Source organism: Choloepus didactylus, chromosome 11 (genome assembly GCF_015220235.1).
Source record: "Choloepus didactylus isolate mChoDid1 chromosome 11, mChoDid1.pri, whole genome shotgun sequence".
Classification (NCBI taxonomy): domain Eukaryota; kingdom Metazoa; phylum Chordata; class Mammalia; order Pilosa; family Megalonychidae; genus Choloepus; species Choloepus didactylus.
Window position 1 is genome coordinate 27,507,884 of NC_051317.1, and position 18,611 is coordinate 27,526,494.

The following is an 18,611-nucleotide window of genomic DNA, read 5'->3' on the forward strand; positions in this document are numbered from 1 at the left end:
CCTGCTCACCTGGCTTGTGTCTTCAGGACCTCCCCTCCCCCCACCCCCCAGATTCCTGAACCAGAATGGAGGTGACACAGGCAGGGCCTGGCTGGGAGGCATCGCTAGCGGGTTGTGGGTTAGCACAAAGGCCCATGCTCTGCCCCCATGACAGAGGTGCTGATAGCCACCCTGGGACACGTGTCTTCCAGGTCAGGGAGGGGCCCTGGGGAAGGGGCCGGGAAAGGCTGTCAAGCAGAGCAGCTGACCCCTTACAGTAGGAAGCTTCAAGACACCCCTCTGCCCTCCCTCTCCAGGTCAGGGAAGACTGGTGAGGACTGATCTCACCTGTCTTTACCTGTCGCCCTGAGAATGTGACACTAGAGTTTGCTGAAGAGGACCCAGTGGCTCTGGCCCTCTCACAGTGACTCGCTGCAATGGGTGGGTTGCTTCTGGTGTAGGGAGAGGGAGTTGGGAGCTGGAGATCATCTTGGGGTTCCCGCATGGGAGGCCATGGGCTGGGGAATGGGAAGAAGCTGGGTTAGGGACTTCCCAGAGCCGGGCACCCCATGTCCCCTACTCCCAAGATCACTTAGAAAGCAGGAAAGGGGCCCTGCCAGAGAGGGGGTTCCGGAGTGATTGGGCCCGGTTAGTTGGGGCAGATGAAAAAAAATAAAACGAAATGAACAACACGAACAAGAAGACGTGACTCAGTGCAGGAAATTAAAACCCGATTACGGGCTGGTAATCAGCAATTACTATTATAGGCGTTATTGTTGCTAATTACAGGCGGTGGCTCCTTGTTTGTCCTCGTGCCGGAAAAAATGGGGACCCGAGGCCTCCAGTCTGGCGCAGCCGGAGGGGGTGGGGGGGTGCTGGGCTGGCATCCGGGGCTCGGGGCGGCCCAGGGCAGCAGCAGCACTGCAGGCCGGGGACCCGCCCAGAGGTCCACAGCTGCGGCCCAGGACGCGCCTAAGCCGAGGCCGCGGAGCCAGTGGCTGAAACTCCTGCGGGCTCCAGTGCGAGGAGCACGGCTGTGCCGGCAACGGGGATGCACGGGGGTTCCCCGGGTCAGAAGGTGGGTGTAATGTCGCCCCAAGAGACCGAGAGGGTACCCAGGGAGCCCTGTCCTCCCGCGCTGCCCGCGCCGGCCCATACCCGGCACCCACACCCGGGCGCTACTCGGCCAGGCCAGCAGAGTCTTGGACCCACCGCTGAACGCTCCCTCACGGCGGGCCGAGGATGGAAAGGGAAGGGGAAAAGGGGCGTGGGGCCCGGAGGCCTTGGGCCTAGCGCTCCACACGTTTCCTCTCAGAATCTACACATTTAGTGTCAACTCAGGGGCGCTCAGGCCGCTTTGGCGTCCCTCATCCTGCTGCGATGGAGCTTTCTAGGCAGAGAAAAGCCCTCTCCCTGCCCTCGAAGAACCCACCACCACTGGCTGCATCTGCTTCTCCCAAGCCTTGGCTTCGCAGTTGGGGCTCCCTTTCTCGAAATTCTCCCAATTAGAGAAGCCAGCAGAGCTCGGCTGCTTCTCGCTTCTCGAAGCACAGCCAAGGCCGGTCATTGCCGGATTATCTGATTACGCTTAGTGGGGGCCGCAGCGACGCCGCGCCCCGCGCCGGTTTGGGGGGGGGGGGTGAGTGACTGGACGTCGGGTAAGTGGCACACGGAGGGCACCCAAGTCCACTTCTGCCAAAGACGTCCGTGGGAGGCCCAGGCGGCTTCGGCCAAAAAGGAGAGGCCGGTCCCGCCGGCGGCCACCCGCGCCCCCGGCCCCGCCTCGCCGCCTCAATGGTGGGAAAGCAGGCACCCAGTTGTTTTGTTAAAAAGGGGACACACCTCGGAGGCGAAACAGCAAACCCCGGTGTCGGACAGCTGTAAAGCTGTGTCGACAGGTTGTCAGACAGCCGAGAGGGCTAGTCGCGAAGCGCCCGCGCCCACGGCGGCAGAGGTGGCCGGGCCGGCGCGGGGCACCACGTGCTCGCGGGGAGGGGTGGGAGCGGCCGCTGAGGGAGGGCGGGCGAAGGGGCGGGCGGGGAGCCGAGGGCGGGGAGCCGGGGCGGGGCCTGCGCTCAAGGGGATGCCAATCAAAGCATCAACTTCAAATTGTCCCCCAAAGCCCCGCCGCCGAACGGAGGGCGGCCGCCGCAGTCGGCGCGCGATCGCGGATCCGGGCGCAGCCGGGAGCCGGGCGCAGCGAGCACCGGGCCGAGCAGCAACCTCCGGCCCCCGCCTCCCGGCCAGCCTGAGCGCGCCCGGCCGGCCGCCCGCTCCCCCCATCCCCGTACTCTCCCCCCCACCCCGCCCCCAACCCCGACTCCCGCCCCCTTAATACTTGCCCGCCGCCGCCGCCGCCACCGAGTCCGCGGACATGTCCTTCCCGCAGCTGGGTTACCCGCAGTACCTGAGCGCGGCAGGGCCCGGCGCCTACGGGGGCGAGCGCCCGGGAGTGCTGGCCGCGGCTGCTGCGGCGGCCGCCGCCGCCTCGTCGGGCCGCCCGGGGGCCGCGGAGCTGGGCGCCGGCGCCGGCGCAGCCGCCGTGACCTCGGTGCTGGGCATGTACGCGGCGGCCGGCCCCTACGCGGGCGCGCCCAACTACAGCGCCTTCCTGCCCTACGCCGCCGACCTCAGCCTCTTCTCGCAGATGGTGAGTGCGCCCCGCGCCGGTCCTCCTCGCCCCCCGCGGCCTCGCCCTGCGGTCCCCGGGCCCCGCAGAGGGTGGGAAGGTTGGCGCGCACGCAGGCGGGGGCCCGGCGGGTAGGATCGCGGCGACGGGGCGCCCCCCGGGGACCCAGCCGCGCGGAGAGGCCCCGCGGGTGACTGCCCCGCCATCGCGGCCTGGTGAGGCGGGAGGCCGGCAGCGGCGGAGGCGCCGGAGGCCGCGGGGACAGGCCCGGGGCGCGCGGCCCCGCTCTGGAGGTCCGCACCGCCTCACAGGCCCGCCCGGTCTACCCGGCCCCGCTTTCCCAGGACCTTCCTTCCCAGCCCGCGGGCCTCGCTCGCGCAGCCCCCTCGGCTTTTGAACTAGGCCGGGAAGAAGGGATTTTCTCCTCTGGAGGAGCGGAGATAGTTGGACCCGAGTTTGCTCGAGAGAGACCTTGAAATAATCATAACAATAGAGATGAGACGGACCGCAGGGGCCTCGTCCCGGCATGTGTTCGAAATTGAGATTTAAAAAAATAATTTAAGTCGAAATAAATTTTTGGCGTCCGAAGCGGTGTTTACTTTGACTTTCGTTAGTTGCCCAAGTTTTCATTTGCACCGAAAGAAAAGCCCGTTTTCTTTCCGCGTTACATAATGGAGGACTAAAGAAAACAGTGTCCCTGCGCTTAAAATAAATGGTGGCCTCTTAGTCTCCGGTCCCCGTGGGTTTGAGTCGGGGGAGGGGGCGGCAAATTTAATTCACCACAGGGGCCTTGGTTGCGCGACCGGCTGAAGGATCCATTTTCCTTGGTCTGACTGCAAGGTCGGGCTTAAACTTCGGGCTCCTGGCGAATTGCCCGCGGCGCTGGGGGTCGGCGAGGCGGTCCCCTCTTGCGCTGCTGCCCGCGGGTAGACGCGACTTCCAGGGGCCCCCGAAATCCCCCCACTTCCCGAAGAGACGGGACTCAATACCTGTCAGCCGTGCCCGAGCAAAGCGACCGGCGAGTTCTCCTGTAACTTTTCCTGTAGTTTTGAAAAGAAGCCCTATTTCTCTGAAAGCGAACTGCCTTTCAGATCGCTGGCAGTCTGAAAAGATCGGCCCCATTTTGTTCAGGCAGGCGAGATACCGGCGAAGCGATGAGAGATTTATAAGGTGTCCCTTCAGAAAGAATTCCCAGCAGGGACAAGGCCAAAATCTCTTCTTTACAATTACAGCCAAAATAATTAGAAAAGCCCAAAGTACGATTAGGAAAAGAAAAACCGAAATCTGGCCACAGAAACCTTTTATTTGAAGTATCCACTTAGTCAAAGGAATCTTCCCACTCTAACTTTTTCAGTCTAGATTCTCCTTTTGCTAACGTAGCAACTCGGAACATTTTAATGGAGGATGGTAATTTTTCACAGAAATTTTGAATTACAGAAGTGTTCCATTTGGGGGAGGGGGTCCGGGTGGTGCGGCTGTGCCTCCCTCTGGGTGAGGGGGGGAAGGGAGGTTGCTTGATTATTTTTTGTTTGTTTGTTTGTTTTACTAAGAAGATAATGTGTAAAAATCTCCCCAAAGGGCAAGTGTGTTGCCTTCAGTCTCCTACTGGTTCTTGGAAAATAAGAGAAAACCCCAAACGGGAGCCCCGGTTCCTAAGCCATTATGATCAGGTCTCCAGAAGTCAAAAGGATAAAATTCTAGGCCAATGTCTGGGCAATTTATGGTAATAATGAGGCCTAATGAGGTTGTTAGAAAGATAAAATGTTATTTACCAAAACACCTGATGGGATAATTTGACTTGCTGTGTTTTACTACTGATGATAAAAAGAATATTGATTGCAAATAAATCAGGCCCTCTAAATGCCTGCAAACAGTTGCTGTTTGCTCGCTCCAGATCAAAGTCAAACTTAAAGAGATAAGTAGGCAAGGAGCGGCCTAGGAAACTGAACCGGTTCTCCTTTCCGCGGCTGGCTGCTTCAGGCCCTTGCGTTAATATTTTACCGGGTAAGCCCTCCCTTTGTATTTAAAAAAAAAACAAATGGTGTTTTTGGTTATTGTTGTCCCTGAAGGCTGGGATTAAAATTTTAAATAGGCTGTCACCACTGTAGACCTTTAAGTGTGGGTGAGCCATTATATGCAGATTGCTTTCGAACCTAAAAGGAGATGCTTTCATTTTAAATTGTTGGAGGATTTAGCCCCCAAGAAAATCCGGGATGGTTTATTTTGTTTGACCCCCTCAGGGTCGAAGGGAGGGGGCTTTGGCTCCCAGTTCTTTACCTTGGAAAAATCTTTATCAGCCTAGTTAAAAGGTTTTTCCCCTCTAGCTAGTGCGAGATAAACTTGGAAATCCGGGTTTCTCGAGCTGTCACTGGGGAGGGGGTAATGAGGGATGGAGGACAGCCTAGGGAAATTCGAGGGAGGGGGTGGCGCGGCTCCTGCTTTGCTTTTCTCGAAATGGGCTGCGTGGCTTCTAGAACTTTTCTTGATTGACAAAAACGTCCCTGATGGATGGGAACGCAGATCCTGGAATCGGCTGGTGGTTCCAAGCTCTCTTGGCCTCCGGGAGTGGATAGGAGGCCTCAAGGGTGTGCGGAGGATACCGAGGCCCCGCAGACCGCCTGGGGGTTTCCCGCTTATCGGGGAAGCCTGGGAGGCCCTCGAGCGGATAGCAGCGGCTGCCCCCGACTTTCCCAGCGTCGGGTACTCATTTCTCTCTCTCTCCCCTCTCTCTCCTCCCTCGCTGGGCCCTGTGTGGCTGCAGGGCTCGCAGTATGAACTCAAAGACAACCCCGGGGTGCATCCGGCCACCTTCGCGGCGCACACGACGCCGGCCTATTATCCTTACGGCCAGTTCCAGTACGGGGACCCTGGGAGGCCCAAGAACGCCACGCGCGAGAGCACCAGCACGCTGAAGGCCTGGCTCAACGAGCACCGCAAAAACCCCTACCCCACCAAGGGCGAGAAGATCATGCTGGCCATCATCACCAAGATGACCCTCACGCAGGTGTCCACCTGGTTCGCCAACGCGCGCCGCCGCCTCAAGAAGGAGAACAAGGTGACGTGGGGCGCGCGCAGCAAGGACCAGGAGGACGGCGCCCTCTTCGGCAGCGACACGGAGGGAGACCCTGAGAAGGCCGAGGACGACGAGGAGATCGATCTGGAGAGCATTGACATCGACAAGATCGACGAGCACGACGGCGACCAGAGCAACGAGGACGATGAAGACAAGGCTGACGCGCCGCGGGCGCCGGCCGTCCCCGCTGCCCTCGCCCGGGACTTGGGCTCGCCGCTGGCTGCAGCCGACGCGCTCAAGCCCCGAGACTCGCCCATAGGCCTGGCCAAGGAGGCCCCGGAGCCGGGCAGCACGCGTCTGCTGAGCCCGGGTGCCGCGGCAGGCGGCCTGCAGGGCGCGCCGCACAGCAAGCCCAAGATCTGGTCGCTGGCGGAGACGGCCACTAGCCCCGACGGCGCGCCCAAGGCCTCGCCGCCGCCGCCCGCAGGCCACCCCGGCGCACCAGGGCCCCCCGCGGGCGCACCGCTGCAGCACCCCGCCTTCCTGCCCAGCCACGGACTGTACACCTGCCACATCGGCAAGTTCTCCAACTGGACCAACGGCGCGTTCCTCGCGCAGGGCTCGCTGCTCAACATGCGCTCGTTTCTGGGCGTTGGCGCCCCCCACACCACGCCCCACGGCCCGCACCTGCCCGCGCCGCCGCCGCAACCACCCGTCGCCGTCGCCCCGGGGATGCTTCACGGCGATAAGGCCTCGGCCCGCAGCAGCCCCGTGCTCCCAGGTACCGCTCCCGTCCTGCAATCCCGAGTGCGGGAGACGCGGTCGAGGCGCGGGGGTGAGGGGAGCCCAGCGAGGGAAAGGCAGAATTCAGGGAGCGAGTCGAAGGCCTTAGGGCTCTTTGGAGAGAGCTGGACTCTACCCGCGGGCCTGCCCTGGTGGGAGAGTGGGGGGAGGGGGGTGGAGACCGTTCCCGCCGGCGATCCTGCCCGAGTGGCGGCCCGAAGTGGGGCTGGGAGGAAGCCCACCTGTCTTCTGGTCCTAACCTTCTGGTTTCTTCCCCTCCCTCGCAGAGAGAGACCTCGCCCCCAGGCCAGACTCTCCCGCACAGCAGTTAAAGTCGCCCTTCCAGCCTGTGCGCGACAAGTGAGTGCCCTTTGCTTTCATCGTGGGGCATTGGGGGTGGGGGAACGGGGCGGGGGTGGGGGGGGATGCGCAGTCCATAGTGACAGGGGCGCTATCCAGCATCCCTGCTCACAGGGGCGCCGAGGCCACCCGGGTTTCTCCTGACCCGGGAGCCGCGCGGGTGAGGCGAACCGGCCCCGGGCACTCCGACGGCGGGACCGGCGAGCGCGGGTCGCAGCGCCCCTCCACTGACCACGCTCCGTGTCTTGTCTCGCTGTTTCCCCTGCAGCTCGCTGGCCCCGCAGGAGGGAGCCCCGCGGATCCTAGCAGCCCTCCCGTCTGCCTGATCACGGGCCGGCTTTTGCTTTTGCGGGGGGAGGGGGGAGGAGTTGGGGAGGGAGGGAATGAGGGAGGAATTAAGACAACTGTTTCAGACTGGTGTAAAGGACAAATATGGCAACGACGTCAACGACTCCCATCCATCGCTTTCTGCCGCCAGGGGCTCGTCCCGACCGAGCTCGCGTTCCCCGCGCCCGCGGCCTCTGCCCGCCACCGAGGGGGGGGGGGGGGGACGCGCACCGTCCGCCGGCTGCTTGTCGGTTCGGTAACTACCCCCATGTGCTTGTGTCTTTTATTTCTTTCTGTATATAGAGTGATTTCAGATTGTAAATAGCGCGTCAGCGAACTTGTCTAAATCATATATTTTTGTCTAATAAACTAAATGAAACGATGCCCCCGGCTCCCGCTCATCTGTGTGTGGCTGGGCCCTGGGGGCTGGGGTTGGGGGTCCCTGGATTCTGCGTTCCCGGCCTGCGCCGGCCCTGGGCTGCGGGGGCTCTGGGGAGCGCCTGCAGAGAATGTTTCCACTTCAGAGGCCAGTGTTTCAAACACAGCCTTCTTGTTACTGTTGCTTGTGTTGTTGTCGTTTTGTGGTTGAAATTGTTAGCCTCGTCACGAGGACAGTTTGTAGTTGGCATTTTAATTCTTTTCAGCTATTATTCAGACATTTATCGGGGGCACGCCTTTCTCAGGACATAAATGGGTTCGATTTTAGGCAGTTTATAAAAAGATTTTTTTTCAAGCGGGGAAAAAACGAGAAGAAAAAAATAAAAAAGGAAAAGAAAAGAATTTCCAACCATGCTCCCAAAGGATTGGATTCGAAATCATTTATAACTAGTTGGCTCACTGGTGCTTCGTGGAGCCAGGTCGTTTTGTTGGTAGAGTAAGGAAATAATGGAGTATGAAATTTTGCTTTGAATGTGTTTTTTACTTGTTTAGTGGAATCAAACGTGGAGAAATTGGACGGCTGTTTTAAACTCCCCTAATGGGCCGGCAGGGAGGAGGTGGCAGGAGCTCCCCAGGCGCGTTTGCAGGGGCTCTAGGGGTCCGCGTGGGGGGTGAGGAAGAGGAGAGGAGCCCTTGGTCCCCCAGGGACGCCCCTTTAAACTCCTGGGCCACCGACCGCGTCCGCTCGCCCTGCCCGGCGCGCCTTGAGTCAGCCGAGGAGCAAATAACCCCCAGATGGCCGCGGCGGGGCAGCGGAGCGGCAGCAGCTGGCAGCGACGTTAGGAAACAACGCGGGGCCGAGTCGACCGCGGGTGCGCGTGGGTCGGAGCTGGGCGGGACACTCGTGAGAGATGGTGGGGAAATTCGGGGCGCGGTGGGCGCTGCCGGGTACCGCAGCCCCCCCAGCCCAGAGGCTCCGTGGCCCGGTCAGGGGCCTCCGGGAGCGGACGACTTTCAGTTGAATTCGTGGAAACTGGGAGAACGAGCGTTTCCAGATCTGGCAGGGAGGATGTGCGCTGCTGGGAAACCGGTGGACCCGGCTCCTGGGGTCTGCTCTCGAGCCCCGTCCCTGCCCGGGGGCTGAGGCTGCCCACGCGGACCCGCGCTCTCCCGGTTGCGCGCTGCGTCCGGAGGCGCGGCTTCCGAGTGGGGGAAATACGGCACGGCAGTCGGCGCCTGAGCCCCTCTGCGGCCGGGAAAGAGGGCCCCTAGCTGTGGGGAGGGGGAGGCGACCCCACAGGGCCTTCTGCCCTCTCCGGGCACTCTCCTCTTTCTCCGGATGCCCCCCCCCCATCCCCACTCGGTCGTCCGCTTGGTGCGTAGAGTCCCCCGGTGGGGAGGAGGCGCGGGGATGCGACAGCTAGTGTGGACAGCCGACGCGGGGACGGTGCCCTCGGGGTACCTGGCTGCGGGGCCGAGGGGGCGGCCGGAGGGCAGGCGCGGGCGGCAGTGGGGGCGAGCAGCTTCGCGGGCCCAATTGCGCGGGCTCGCGGCGCCCTCTATGGGGCGAAAGCGGAATGGAGGCCCCGGAGGCGCCGACCTTGCTCCTGGGGCGTGGCACAAAGTTGGGGTGCTGCGCCTTGGGGGGCCGTGGGCGGGAGCCTGGGTTTGTGGCGGCGAGCTCTGCCCTGTGTTCCAGGCAGCTTCCTGTGCGTGTGTCAGTGACGGGGAGGGGATGGTATGTCATGGGTGAGCCATTTCGCGTGGGCTCTCTAAATTAGGTGTTCCTCGTCTGTCCTCGATGCCGGGGCTCCAGGATGGCCACAGCCCAGGGCTCCACATTTCCAGGTGCGTGGAAGGGGTCTTTGAATTCTGCCCCCGGTGCTGGGACCTGGTGGGCTCTGTGTTCTGAGCAAGACTGCACCTGGCAAAACCTCAGCCAGTGGCGTCCCGCTCATCTGAGAAGGATTTGCTTTCTAGGTCACAATTTGGGGATCTAACTTGTGAGGGGAGATCCCCTGGGGCGCTTTGGAGAGGGAAGCTGGGGTTCAGAGGGACAAGGAGGGTGCTCTGTCCCCAGTGGCGCACAGCTCTCCATTTCCCCGAGTCAACTAGGACCTTCCACGCGGCTGCTCTTTGCACTTTTTCTGTGCAAGGCACTTGGGACCCTCGGGTGCGGCGGAGGCAGTGTCCTCACCTGTGCTGGGGGTGCCAGGTGGCGCACTCGAGTGGCCTGGATGTGCGGAAGGGTCTGTGCCCCTCCCAGGGATTGGAGCTTCCTGGGCAGAGAAATCAGCTCACCAGCTTGGGAATCATTTTTCTTCAGTAAAATGCTAGAAATGAATTTTTAATCAAACACTGAAGAGCACATCGGTCCATTGCGTAGGATTTACTTACTTACCTCTCTACCAGCCACGTGAGCATGTGTGGACCTAGGGACGGTCTGGGATGCGCACCCCCAGTTCAGCACCAGTTGCCCAGTGTTTCCACTCCTGAAATGTGGTGTCGTGGGTGTAGACAATGTGGAAACTACCTCTGCAACCCAGGCCAAACTTGCCCAGGTCCCTCCAGAGCTTCCCTCTGTACAAAGGTGCTCCCCCACCCCCACCCAGGGAGAGCCTCAGCAGGTGCCTGAGCCCAGAGGGGGTGGTGGTGAGGAGCTCAAGTACCTGACCTGGCAGGCCCCTTCTCCCCTGGGCACAGCTTCCCTATAGAGGGGACACCAGTGTCCCTGCTGCAGGATTTCTGTCTCTGTTGAGTTTGTTATTTTGGGGGCTGGGGAAGAACCAAATTCTCTCTGTGGCCACCACAGGCCTTCGGAGATAGCAGGGAGGTGCTGGGGACCCAGGACTTGGAAGTTGGGGCAGGCTCCTCCCCAGTGGTTGACCTGGGGGAGTCTTGGAAATCTCCCTGCCCCCTCTGTCCTTCCCTTCCCCCTCGATCAATTATTCACCAGCACATTTATCTCGCCTGCAATATGGAGAATTCATATTCATATCTCGGTTTTCGTGGTCTGACATTGATTAATGTAATAGGCGCCGGGGCTCCGAGGGGCGCGCCACCGATGAATCATGCCCTATAAAGTTTCAGTCGTCCTTGTAGATGGTACACTGCCAGGGAGGAGAAAGCTGGGGTGCCAGGGAGAGAGAGGGGGAGGGGCGGGGCGGCCTCCGGGCCGGACGTGGAGGGTTTCGGCTGTGCCTGGCCCCCTGGTCCTGAGCGCTCGTTCCCGGCCCCCCTCCCGGGGCCCGCCGACCTTTCCTTGCCTCTCCGCAGGTGCGAGCCCGAGGCCTCTTGGCCGCCCGAGGCTGGGTCAGGGGTATGGGAGGGATTGCTGGGTGGATGTGGACGCTTATTTGGGGAGACAGGAGCCCTGCACGCTATGCCGAAAGCGTCAGGGCCCCGTTTGCCAACAGGGACGGGGCTTGCCTCTGGGGCACCCAAGTTGAAGGTTGGGAAGGGGGTGAAGGAGTCCGGGCAGCGCGGTCCCGCCCGGCGGAGAGGGAGGAGGTTTGGGGAGTGCGAGGGTCACCTCGCAGGCCTGAGCACTGTGACCGCAGCCGGCTGGGGCATCTTTGGGCTCCGCGACGTTGCGCGCGCACCGTGTGGCCCCCCCGCGACTTCCCAGATTCCGGAGATCCCCCCTGTTCAGTGGCACGCTGGCCTGGTTCAGGGATGAGGTTCCAGGCGGGGAGTGGGGTGGCTGTGGGGGTCGCCTATCCAAGGTGGGTGAGTAGGCGCCCGGGGGGCGGAGCCTAGTGGACCGGACCCACCGGGCACCGAATGGAGGGGGGCGCGCACTCAGGGGTGGTGACTGCGCCCCGCCGCAGGGAGGGGCTCTGGAGCTCAGCACCCGGTAGCCAGATGGGTGGGTTCAGAGGTTACAGGGATAGTGTAGAGGGAGCGGGGCGTCCTGGCTCCCCGGACCAGCCACCCCGGGGCGTCAGAGGAACCCACCCCTATTAGACTACAGCCACGCACCGCGCTCACGCGGGGAAGGAGCGTGGGGTCTCCCGCGGCGCGTGCGCCCTGGGCCAGAGGCTCTAGTTACGGCTCCTGAGTCGAAAGGCCTCGGAAGGTCATCCTGTGGGGACAGCTCCAGCCTCTTGTGCCCAGCGTCTGGAGCTGGGGGCAGCCCCCTTTATGCCTCCCAATACCAGCCTCTGAAATGATCTCCTTCTGGGGACGAGAGAGGGACCCCCCCCCCCCCACACACACACACAGCGCTCACAGGACCTGCAACCTACAATACTTTTAGGGACCCACAAGAATGTTCTAATTTATTTTCAAGTGAAAAGATTAAAAAAAACTAACTTTTAGGTCGAAGGAAATATTTTAATGTTTAATATCAAAATATTCATCTTTTTATCAACACAGTAAACACAGTTTTTAACATTTTTTACCAACACAGTTTTTTTTTTAATCTTCATTTTATTGAGATATATTCACATACCACGCAGTCATACAAAACAAATCGTACTTTCGATTGTTTACAGTACCATTACATAGTGGTACATTCATCACCCAAATCAATCCCTGACACCTTCATTAGCACACACACAAAAATAACAAGAATAATAATTAGAGTGAAAAAGAGCAATTGAAGTAAAAAAGAACACTGGGTACCTTTGTCTGTTTGTTTCCTTCCCCTATTTTTCTACTCATCCATCCCTAAACTAGACAAAGTGGAGTGTGGTCCTTATGGCTTTCCCAATCCCATTGTCACCCCTCATAAGCTACATTTTTATACAACTGTCTTCGAGATTCATGGGTTCTGGGTTGTAGTTTGATAGTTTCAGGTATCCACCACCAGCTACCCCAATTCTTTAGAACCTAAAAAGGGTTGTCTAAAGTGTGCATAAGAGTGCCCACCAGAGTGACCTCTCGGCTCCTTTTGGAATCTCTCTGCCACTGAAGCTTATTTCATTTCCTTTCACATCCCCCTTTTGGTCAAGAAGATGTTCTCCGTCCCACGATGCCGGGTCTGCATTCCTCCCCGGGAGTCATATTCCACGTTGCCAGGGAGATTCACTCCCCTGGGTGTCTGATCCCACGTAGGGGGGAGGGCAGACCAACACAGTTTTTAACATTTATTTTCCATGGAGGAAAAGACCCATGACGACAGAAATGCCCCAGACCCCCTTCCTGGAAGTCTGGGCTTGTCCTCAATGGGGTAGCAGAGAAGCGAGGTGGCCCCGATCCCTGGAGGGTAGCGAGGGGCGGCGCCGCGTCCGCACTTCCCCGGCAGCGGGGGACCCGCGGCGTCAGGCGGTGTCGCGGGGCCCAGGCTGCGGCCAGAACAGCCACCCCGCGCCCCGAAGCCCCAGCCCCGGCCGGACCGGGTGCCTCGCTGGGAAGGAAAGACCTGTCCCAGCCGGGCCGCAGCGAGGGGACAGTGGCCCAGGCCGCGGGCAGGGGCACAACGGTCAGCTTCCCACCCCGGGCTGGTGGCAGCCCTTTCGGTCGCTGCTGGTCAGCTTTTGAAGACGCCGCGGGTGTCTCTGATCCCTTAATGCTTTTATCCAGCGTCCTGAGCGCGCTGGCTGACCTCGAGCACACAATGGCCCGGCTGCCCCAGGCAAGGAGGGGTGGGGAGCGCGCCCCAGTAGGAGACCCCACGGTCCCCAAGTCCCTGCGCCCGGCGGGCTCTGCGCGCGGTGGCGGAACGCAGTGGTGGAAATAACGCGGAGACAGTCTAAGTCTAAACCGAGGGGCATTTATTTTTGTTTCCGTCTTTAACTGCCCTTTCGAAAGGGGAAGAAACTTCAGCTTTCTCCGCTGCGTTTCCAAAGCTCCAAAGGGAAGCTCTCCGCGGAAGGGGGCTCTTCCCCCGCGCCCTAGAAGGCCCCGCGAACGCGGGTGACACCTCAGACAGCCCCGGTGGCAGTCCGCGGGCGCGGGGACGTCGCTCCCAGCCTCGGCGCCTCTTTTCTGCGCCCTTGCTTGTTTGCCGCTGCTGTAGCTTTGCTTGTTATTGAATTTTAAACGTATGCTTAACTGCCAGTTCCTTGGGTAACTGCAGCAATATCTGAAAATATTAAATATATCTGTGAGATGGTGGGCAAGAGAAATTAAAAAGGTGCTGGGTGCTCTGAATGTTAAGAAGATCTCACAATGAAGTGATTAACATTTTTATGAATAAAATTAATCACGCATTAACTTGGTGGCACAATACATCTGAAAACCAAATGTGGCCAGGCAGCCTGCTTTCTTACACCCAAGAACTTGGGGGGCCTCCCGGGCCCAGGCAAACCTTCATCCGTTAGGAATTTCAGGATATTTATGAGGGACATGTCTATAGTGGATATCTACATTTGAGGCACTGGGGACAAACTCCAATCCCCCTCCCACAAGGCAAAATGGAAAAACATCACGTTTTATTTATTTGTTTTTTTCCTCTTTCCTTAGCAGACTCTCCACCAAAAGGGACATTTCCACCCTCAGGTCTGCCCATCAAATTGTGGGGACCTGGGTTAAGGATGGGGCATCGGCAGCGGGAATGGGGGCGAGCTGAAGGTGACCTGGGAGGCAGGAAGCATGGTGGTTGCCAGCCCCCAGGGCCCTTCCTGACCCTCACACCTGCACCCACCGACCTGGCCAAGCAGATCGGATTGGAGGTGGCCCTTTCCCGCTAGGAAAATCCCCACTCTTGCAGATAATAAAGTGCTCTTTCTCCTCTCCCGGCCTCCCCCTCTTCCTCTTTTCTAATCTCTTGCCACTGTGGTTTTGGGATGATTCCAGCGGGCCCTACAAAGGGAAGCAAAGGTATCTGCCTAAGTCACAGCATTTCCATTTTGTTGGTGCTGCAGCCCATGTGTGTGGCAGAAGGTGAAATCAAAGCTGCGTGCTTCCTCAGTTCTGCGCATTATTTTTCACTGCTGTGGCGAATCTCTCCGAGCTCCGTGAACCAATAAAACAACGGTCCCTGTTTGAGTTGATATATTAATATTTACTGAGGATTTGCAAGGTCGGGGCTAAATGTCAGCAGATTGTGGGGCCAGTCCTGAGGGGAATAATTAAACAAATCTCACAGCAGTTCAGCCTCCTAACATCTTTATTAATCTTTTTTTTCCCCTACCCTCCTGAAAGAGTACATTAAAATATTGCTTTTGCAACCTTAGAGAAGACTCCGAATAAGTTGAATAATCAAATACTGACTGGTGGTGTTTGCTTTTGACAGTTTCTCGGGTCCTTGCCTGGCAGATGTTAGAGAGCAGGGAGGCTGTGATGTGTGAATTTTCACCAAGCTGTTGCGATTCTCACCTGCCTCTCTATCAAATTTATCCTGACCAATTTGCCAACGCAGTACTATTGTTTCTAGGATTTGCTCCCCAGGCTGGTGGAGCCCGAGTTGTCTTGCTTTGCTGAGTGGGTGGCTGCGGGCTGCTTGCTCCTGGTGGCCTCTCTCTTTTAACATAACTACAGCCTGCACTGGAGTACGAGGGAAACAATTCTCTTTAATAAGCTTCATAATTAGTGTGGGGATGCCTCATTACAGACCATAGCCTGTAGCAAGTCCTGGGCCAAGCCACCCTCTGCCATCTGATTTATTTGTTATCAGGTAGGAGGAGCCGTCTGGAGTTTTTGTTTGCATACTGGGACTGGCATGGGGCCCCTTGTGTAAAAATGCCACCAGGAAGTTGTTTCTGTGTGGATTTGCTACAGATGCATTCCGATGATCAGAATGGTCGATTTTTGACTTTGCTATCCTGCCGTGAGTTGTCAAAAATAAAATGGAAACCAGCAATGCAAATATATTAGCCTCAGTATAGATTTGGTATGGTATCACTGAAAGCAGGGGGTTGAATTGAGGCTAAGCAGGGAAAGCTCAAGTTCCTGGTCAGGTGTTTTCTTTTCCTCCCTTGCTCCGTTCATACAGCTGTGTGTGTGTATGTGTGTGCCCATGTGTATGTCCTCTTTTATTTATTTATTGCTTCTAAGGGGAAACTCCCCATGAAGGGTGGGAAACACTCTAGTGAGGTGAGTGATGGTGCCCCCCAAGGCTGACAATGCAGAGCTCCCTACAAACGTCAGCGGTAGACACTCTCCCAACCACGGCGAGGCTCGGCCAGCGAAGTGCCCTCTCTCCACTGCTTGTCTTTGCTCCGGCCCCAGAGGACCTCGGGGGAGGCCGGGTGAGCAGGCCTCGGGCACACGTGTGAACTGAGGGACTTTTATTTTTGTTCATGTGTGACTGAGCCATACAGACCTTTAACAGATGCTCTCTGCAGAAAGATATAAATGCCCCAAGCTTAACGGTCTGACCACTAAATTCTGGCTGGGTTTCTATCATTCCTCCAACTTTGAAGAACATTTTAAGGATACGTTTAGACCATTATGCCCTGAACTAGAATTTTCCCATTCTGTGTCCTATCCCTGGCCCTCAATAACCCACTGCTGACGCCTCTCGATTATGGTCTGCCTTTTGCTTCCTTATCCCTTTGTCTTCACTCTCAGAGCCTTTCTTTTTGAGAACCTTGGCTGTCAGCGGGCAGCTCTCCTAGCCTGGTGCTGGGCTGACATTTGCTGTGTGCACTGTGGCCTCAGATGACTCAGCAGACAGCACCTTATTTATGAAAAAATTTAAAAAGCTGTTAAGTATAGTGTCACGATAATGAGAGTCAAGTGGATAGAATTGTGCAGCAAAATAAATATGTTTAATATACAAAAGAACATATTGCTCTGACTTTAAATACTCCTAAAGGAGCATTAAACATTTCCAAGCTGGTCCCAAGAATAATTAGAGACTGGGACCTACCACGTTGGATTTGCAGAGAACTATTGATGGGCAAAATGCCAGGGGCCCCCCGATCTCCATAATTTGTTGCAGTGCAGCATTCTGGCTGCCAGAACCAGGCTGCCTGAGCTGACCTGCAGGCTGGGTCTCCAAGGAGGACAGGCTGGGGACACCTTGCTCCATCAGAGGTCTGATGAGTGAGACCCGGGAAGGGCTGCTCAAGTTGGGGCCTGCCTGTGAGAAGGAGGACCAGGACCCTGTGTCTCTCAGAGTAATTAACATCTCTTTAGTCTTTTCTTTTCCAGATACTTCTCACCCCACTCTCTTCTGTAGAAGGATGCAGAAGGACCTTTAGGAAAGCATGATGAAAATGCATGTTCCCCAGCAGCCTCCGACACCCCCAGTCCCTGCCCTTGCAGGCATGGGGCAGGCCCCGTAAACTGCATTCCAAAGGAGGGTAACTCCAAAGCCAAGGGTGCAGGCCACACTTGGAGGCCCTAACCTGCATGAAATGACTTCCCCCAAGTTTCAGCAGACTCGAGTTTAAAGTGCCATCTCTCCTAGTTCAGTGACATTAGAACTGGGGCTGGGAGATTTTCAAGCAAGGCAGAACCAAACAAAGTAATGTCTAAAGGAGAAATGTTAGTTATGCAGGTTGGAGGGTGGAGAGCCTTCTGGGCATCTGTACACTGCTCTGCCCCTGTCCAGGCCATCTGGGATGGGTTCCCCTGGGGAGTCATGACCGTGGAGCTGCCTGTGGGTAGCCAAGTTATTTACTAGCAGCAAGCAAAGAGGAAATGACAGAGCGTTCCCTGCCTCCTGACTAACGGTGGGAACGTACGTGCCTGCCCAATCTGGTGTTCACCCAGCAGAACCAGCATTTCTGGGCTCTGCAGTCTACACACAGGCCATTTCCAGGGCCTTCCGTCCACCCTAGGTCACTGATTGTTGGTGCACATAGTTAACCTTCATTTGTATGCAACATTTTTCCTTTTTCCTCGCCATGCTGTTGATAATTCAAGAATCAAGTGGCAGTTGTCCAAGACATAGAGAGCTAAATGGATGCATCAGTCAGAGTTTCTCATTCAGTGGACAGCCAAGCCGAGGCTGGCTGAGAGTAAGTCTGTGTCGTACTCAGCACCTCTGGTTACAAGTACAATAAAATAGTCTTTGTGCGTCGTCCGAGTCCAAAACGGTGCCGAGAAGAGGCGAGCGCTGACCGCAGAAGGGCTCCGGAGTAAGAACAAGGAAACCCAGGAAACCCTTCTAGAGAAAAAGCAAAGAAACCAAAAAAAAATCACAATATCTGAAAGGTGGAGTCAACTCAAGTGCCCACCAACAGAAGGAATGATGAACAAAATGTGATATAAAAAAGATCATTAAATCCAGTGCACCCTCCCCCCCCATTTCCATCTCCCTGACCCTTATTTCAAAGTAAAAATAGAAAAGATTTTTTAAGCCAAGTTTTAAACCAGCCTATTCTATAGAGACTCAAATTCATTTTCTCTTGGGAAATACTTCTTCCTCTTTCTAAAAAGAAAGATTTAAAAAAAAAATTATTAAGGACATTCCCAAGCCTTCTTGGGCAGGTTTTAAATTCTGTTAAAAACAAGCAACAATTCGATAAGCTAAAGATAAATGAATCAGAAACATATGGCTTCGATTTTCCTTAAAATACTTACTTTGAACCCCAAATATTTTTAGAAAGTTTGAGGTGTTCAGATGCTGCACACCATCCATAATTTTAAAGGAATGAATTCAATCCACATGTTTCTGATATATTTACAATTATCAGAGTCAACTGTTCATTTCGAATAGCTTTTGATGTGCAAGAATCCCTCTGGGGCTTTTAAAATATTTCTGCAACGTCTCTTCCCTTTTGGCAACAGAAGGCTACATCTCCCCAGAGTTACGTAACCCCCTGGCCCCTAACATTGCACATTGCTTCACGTCTTTGAGCTCATATGTTTTTAGGGGGTATCAAACTTATAAAAATGCCTTGCCCACCCATGTGAGCAAAAAATCAGTGATGGGTCCACATGTTGATGGTAAAAAGCAATTCATATCATGGAGAGCTAAACCTTACCTTACTACTTTGCAGCTTTGCAGGAGATGACTTCAAAATGTCTTTGCACACAGACAGCTGTATTCACACATGCAGCACATGGAGGAGACAGACGGACATTCAGTGCCCTTGGTATTAGACCTGTAGCAGTCAGTGGACATGTCAACTCCCTTGGACCTGAGTTTTGATCATCGAGTTCCTAATGTCTACCGAGCAGTAGCCGGGTGCCTGGAGCTCTGGTTGATTTAACCCCACACCTTGCTGAGGTTGATGGTGTATTATTTGCATAATTTTAGAGATGGCGAGACTGGAGCTCAGGTGTCACCTTGGAAACTGGACT

General features: G+C 56.7%; 1 protein-coding gene across 3 annotated transcripts in view; it reads left to right on the forward strand.

The window, feature by feature from the left end:
* The first annotated feature begins 2,335 nt into the window (after positions 1-2,335).
* IRX1 (iroquois homeobox 1) overlaps positions 2,336-18,611 on the forward strand; it is a 51,548-nt gene continuing 35,272 nt past the window's right edge. For 2 of the 3 annotated variants that reach the window (XM_037799300.1, XM_037799301.1), the window contains exons 1-3: positions 2,336-2,629; positions 5,370-6,402; positions 6,692-6,764. In XM_037799300.1, coding sequence (XP_037655228.1) covers positions 2,354-2,629; positions 5,370-6,402; positions 6,692-6,764 — 1,382 coding nt within the window. In that variant the 5' untranslated portion in view covers positions 2,336-2,353. Of the gene's footprint in view, positions 2,630-5,369; positions 6,403-6,691; positions 6,765-7,032; positions 7,476-18,611 lie in introns of those variants that run through there. The other variant, XM_037799302.1, reaches the window with a different exon arrangement.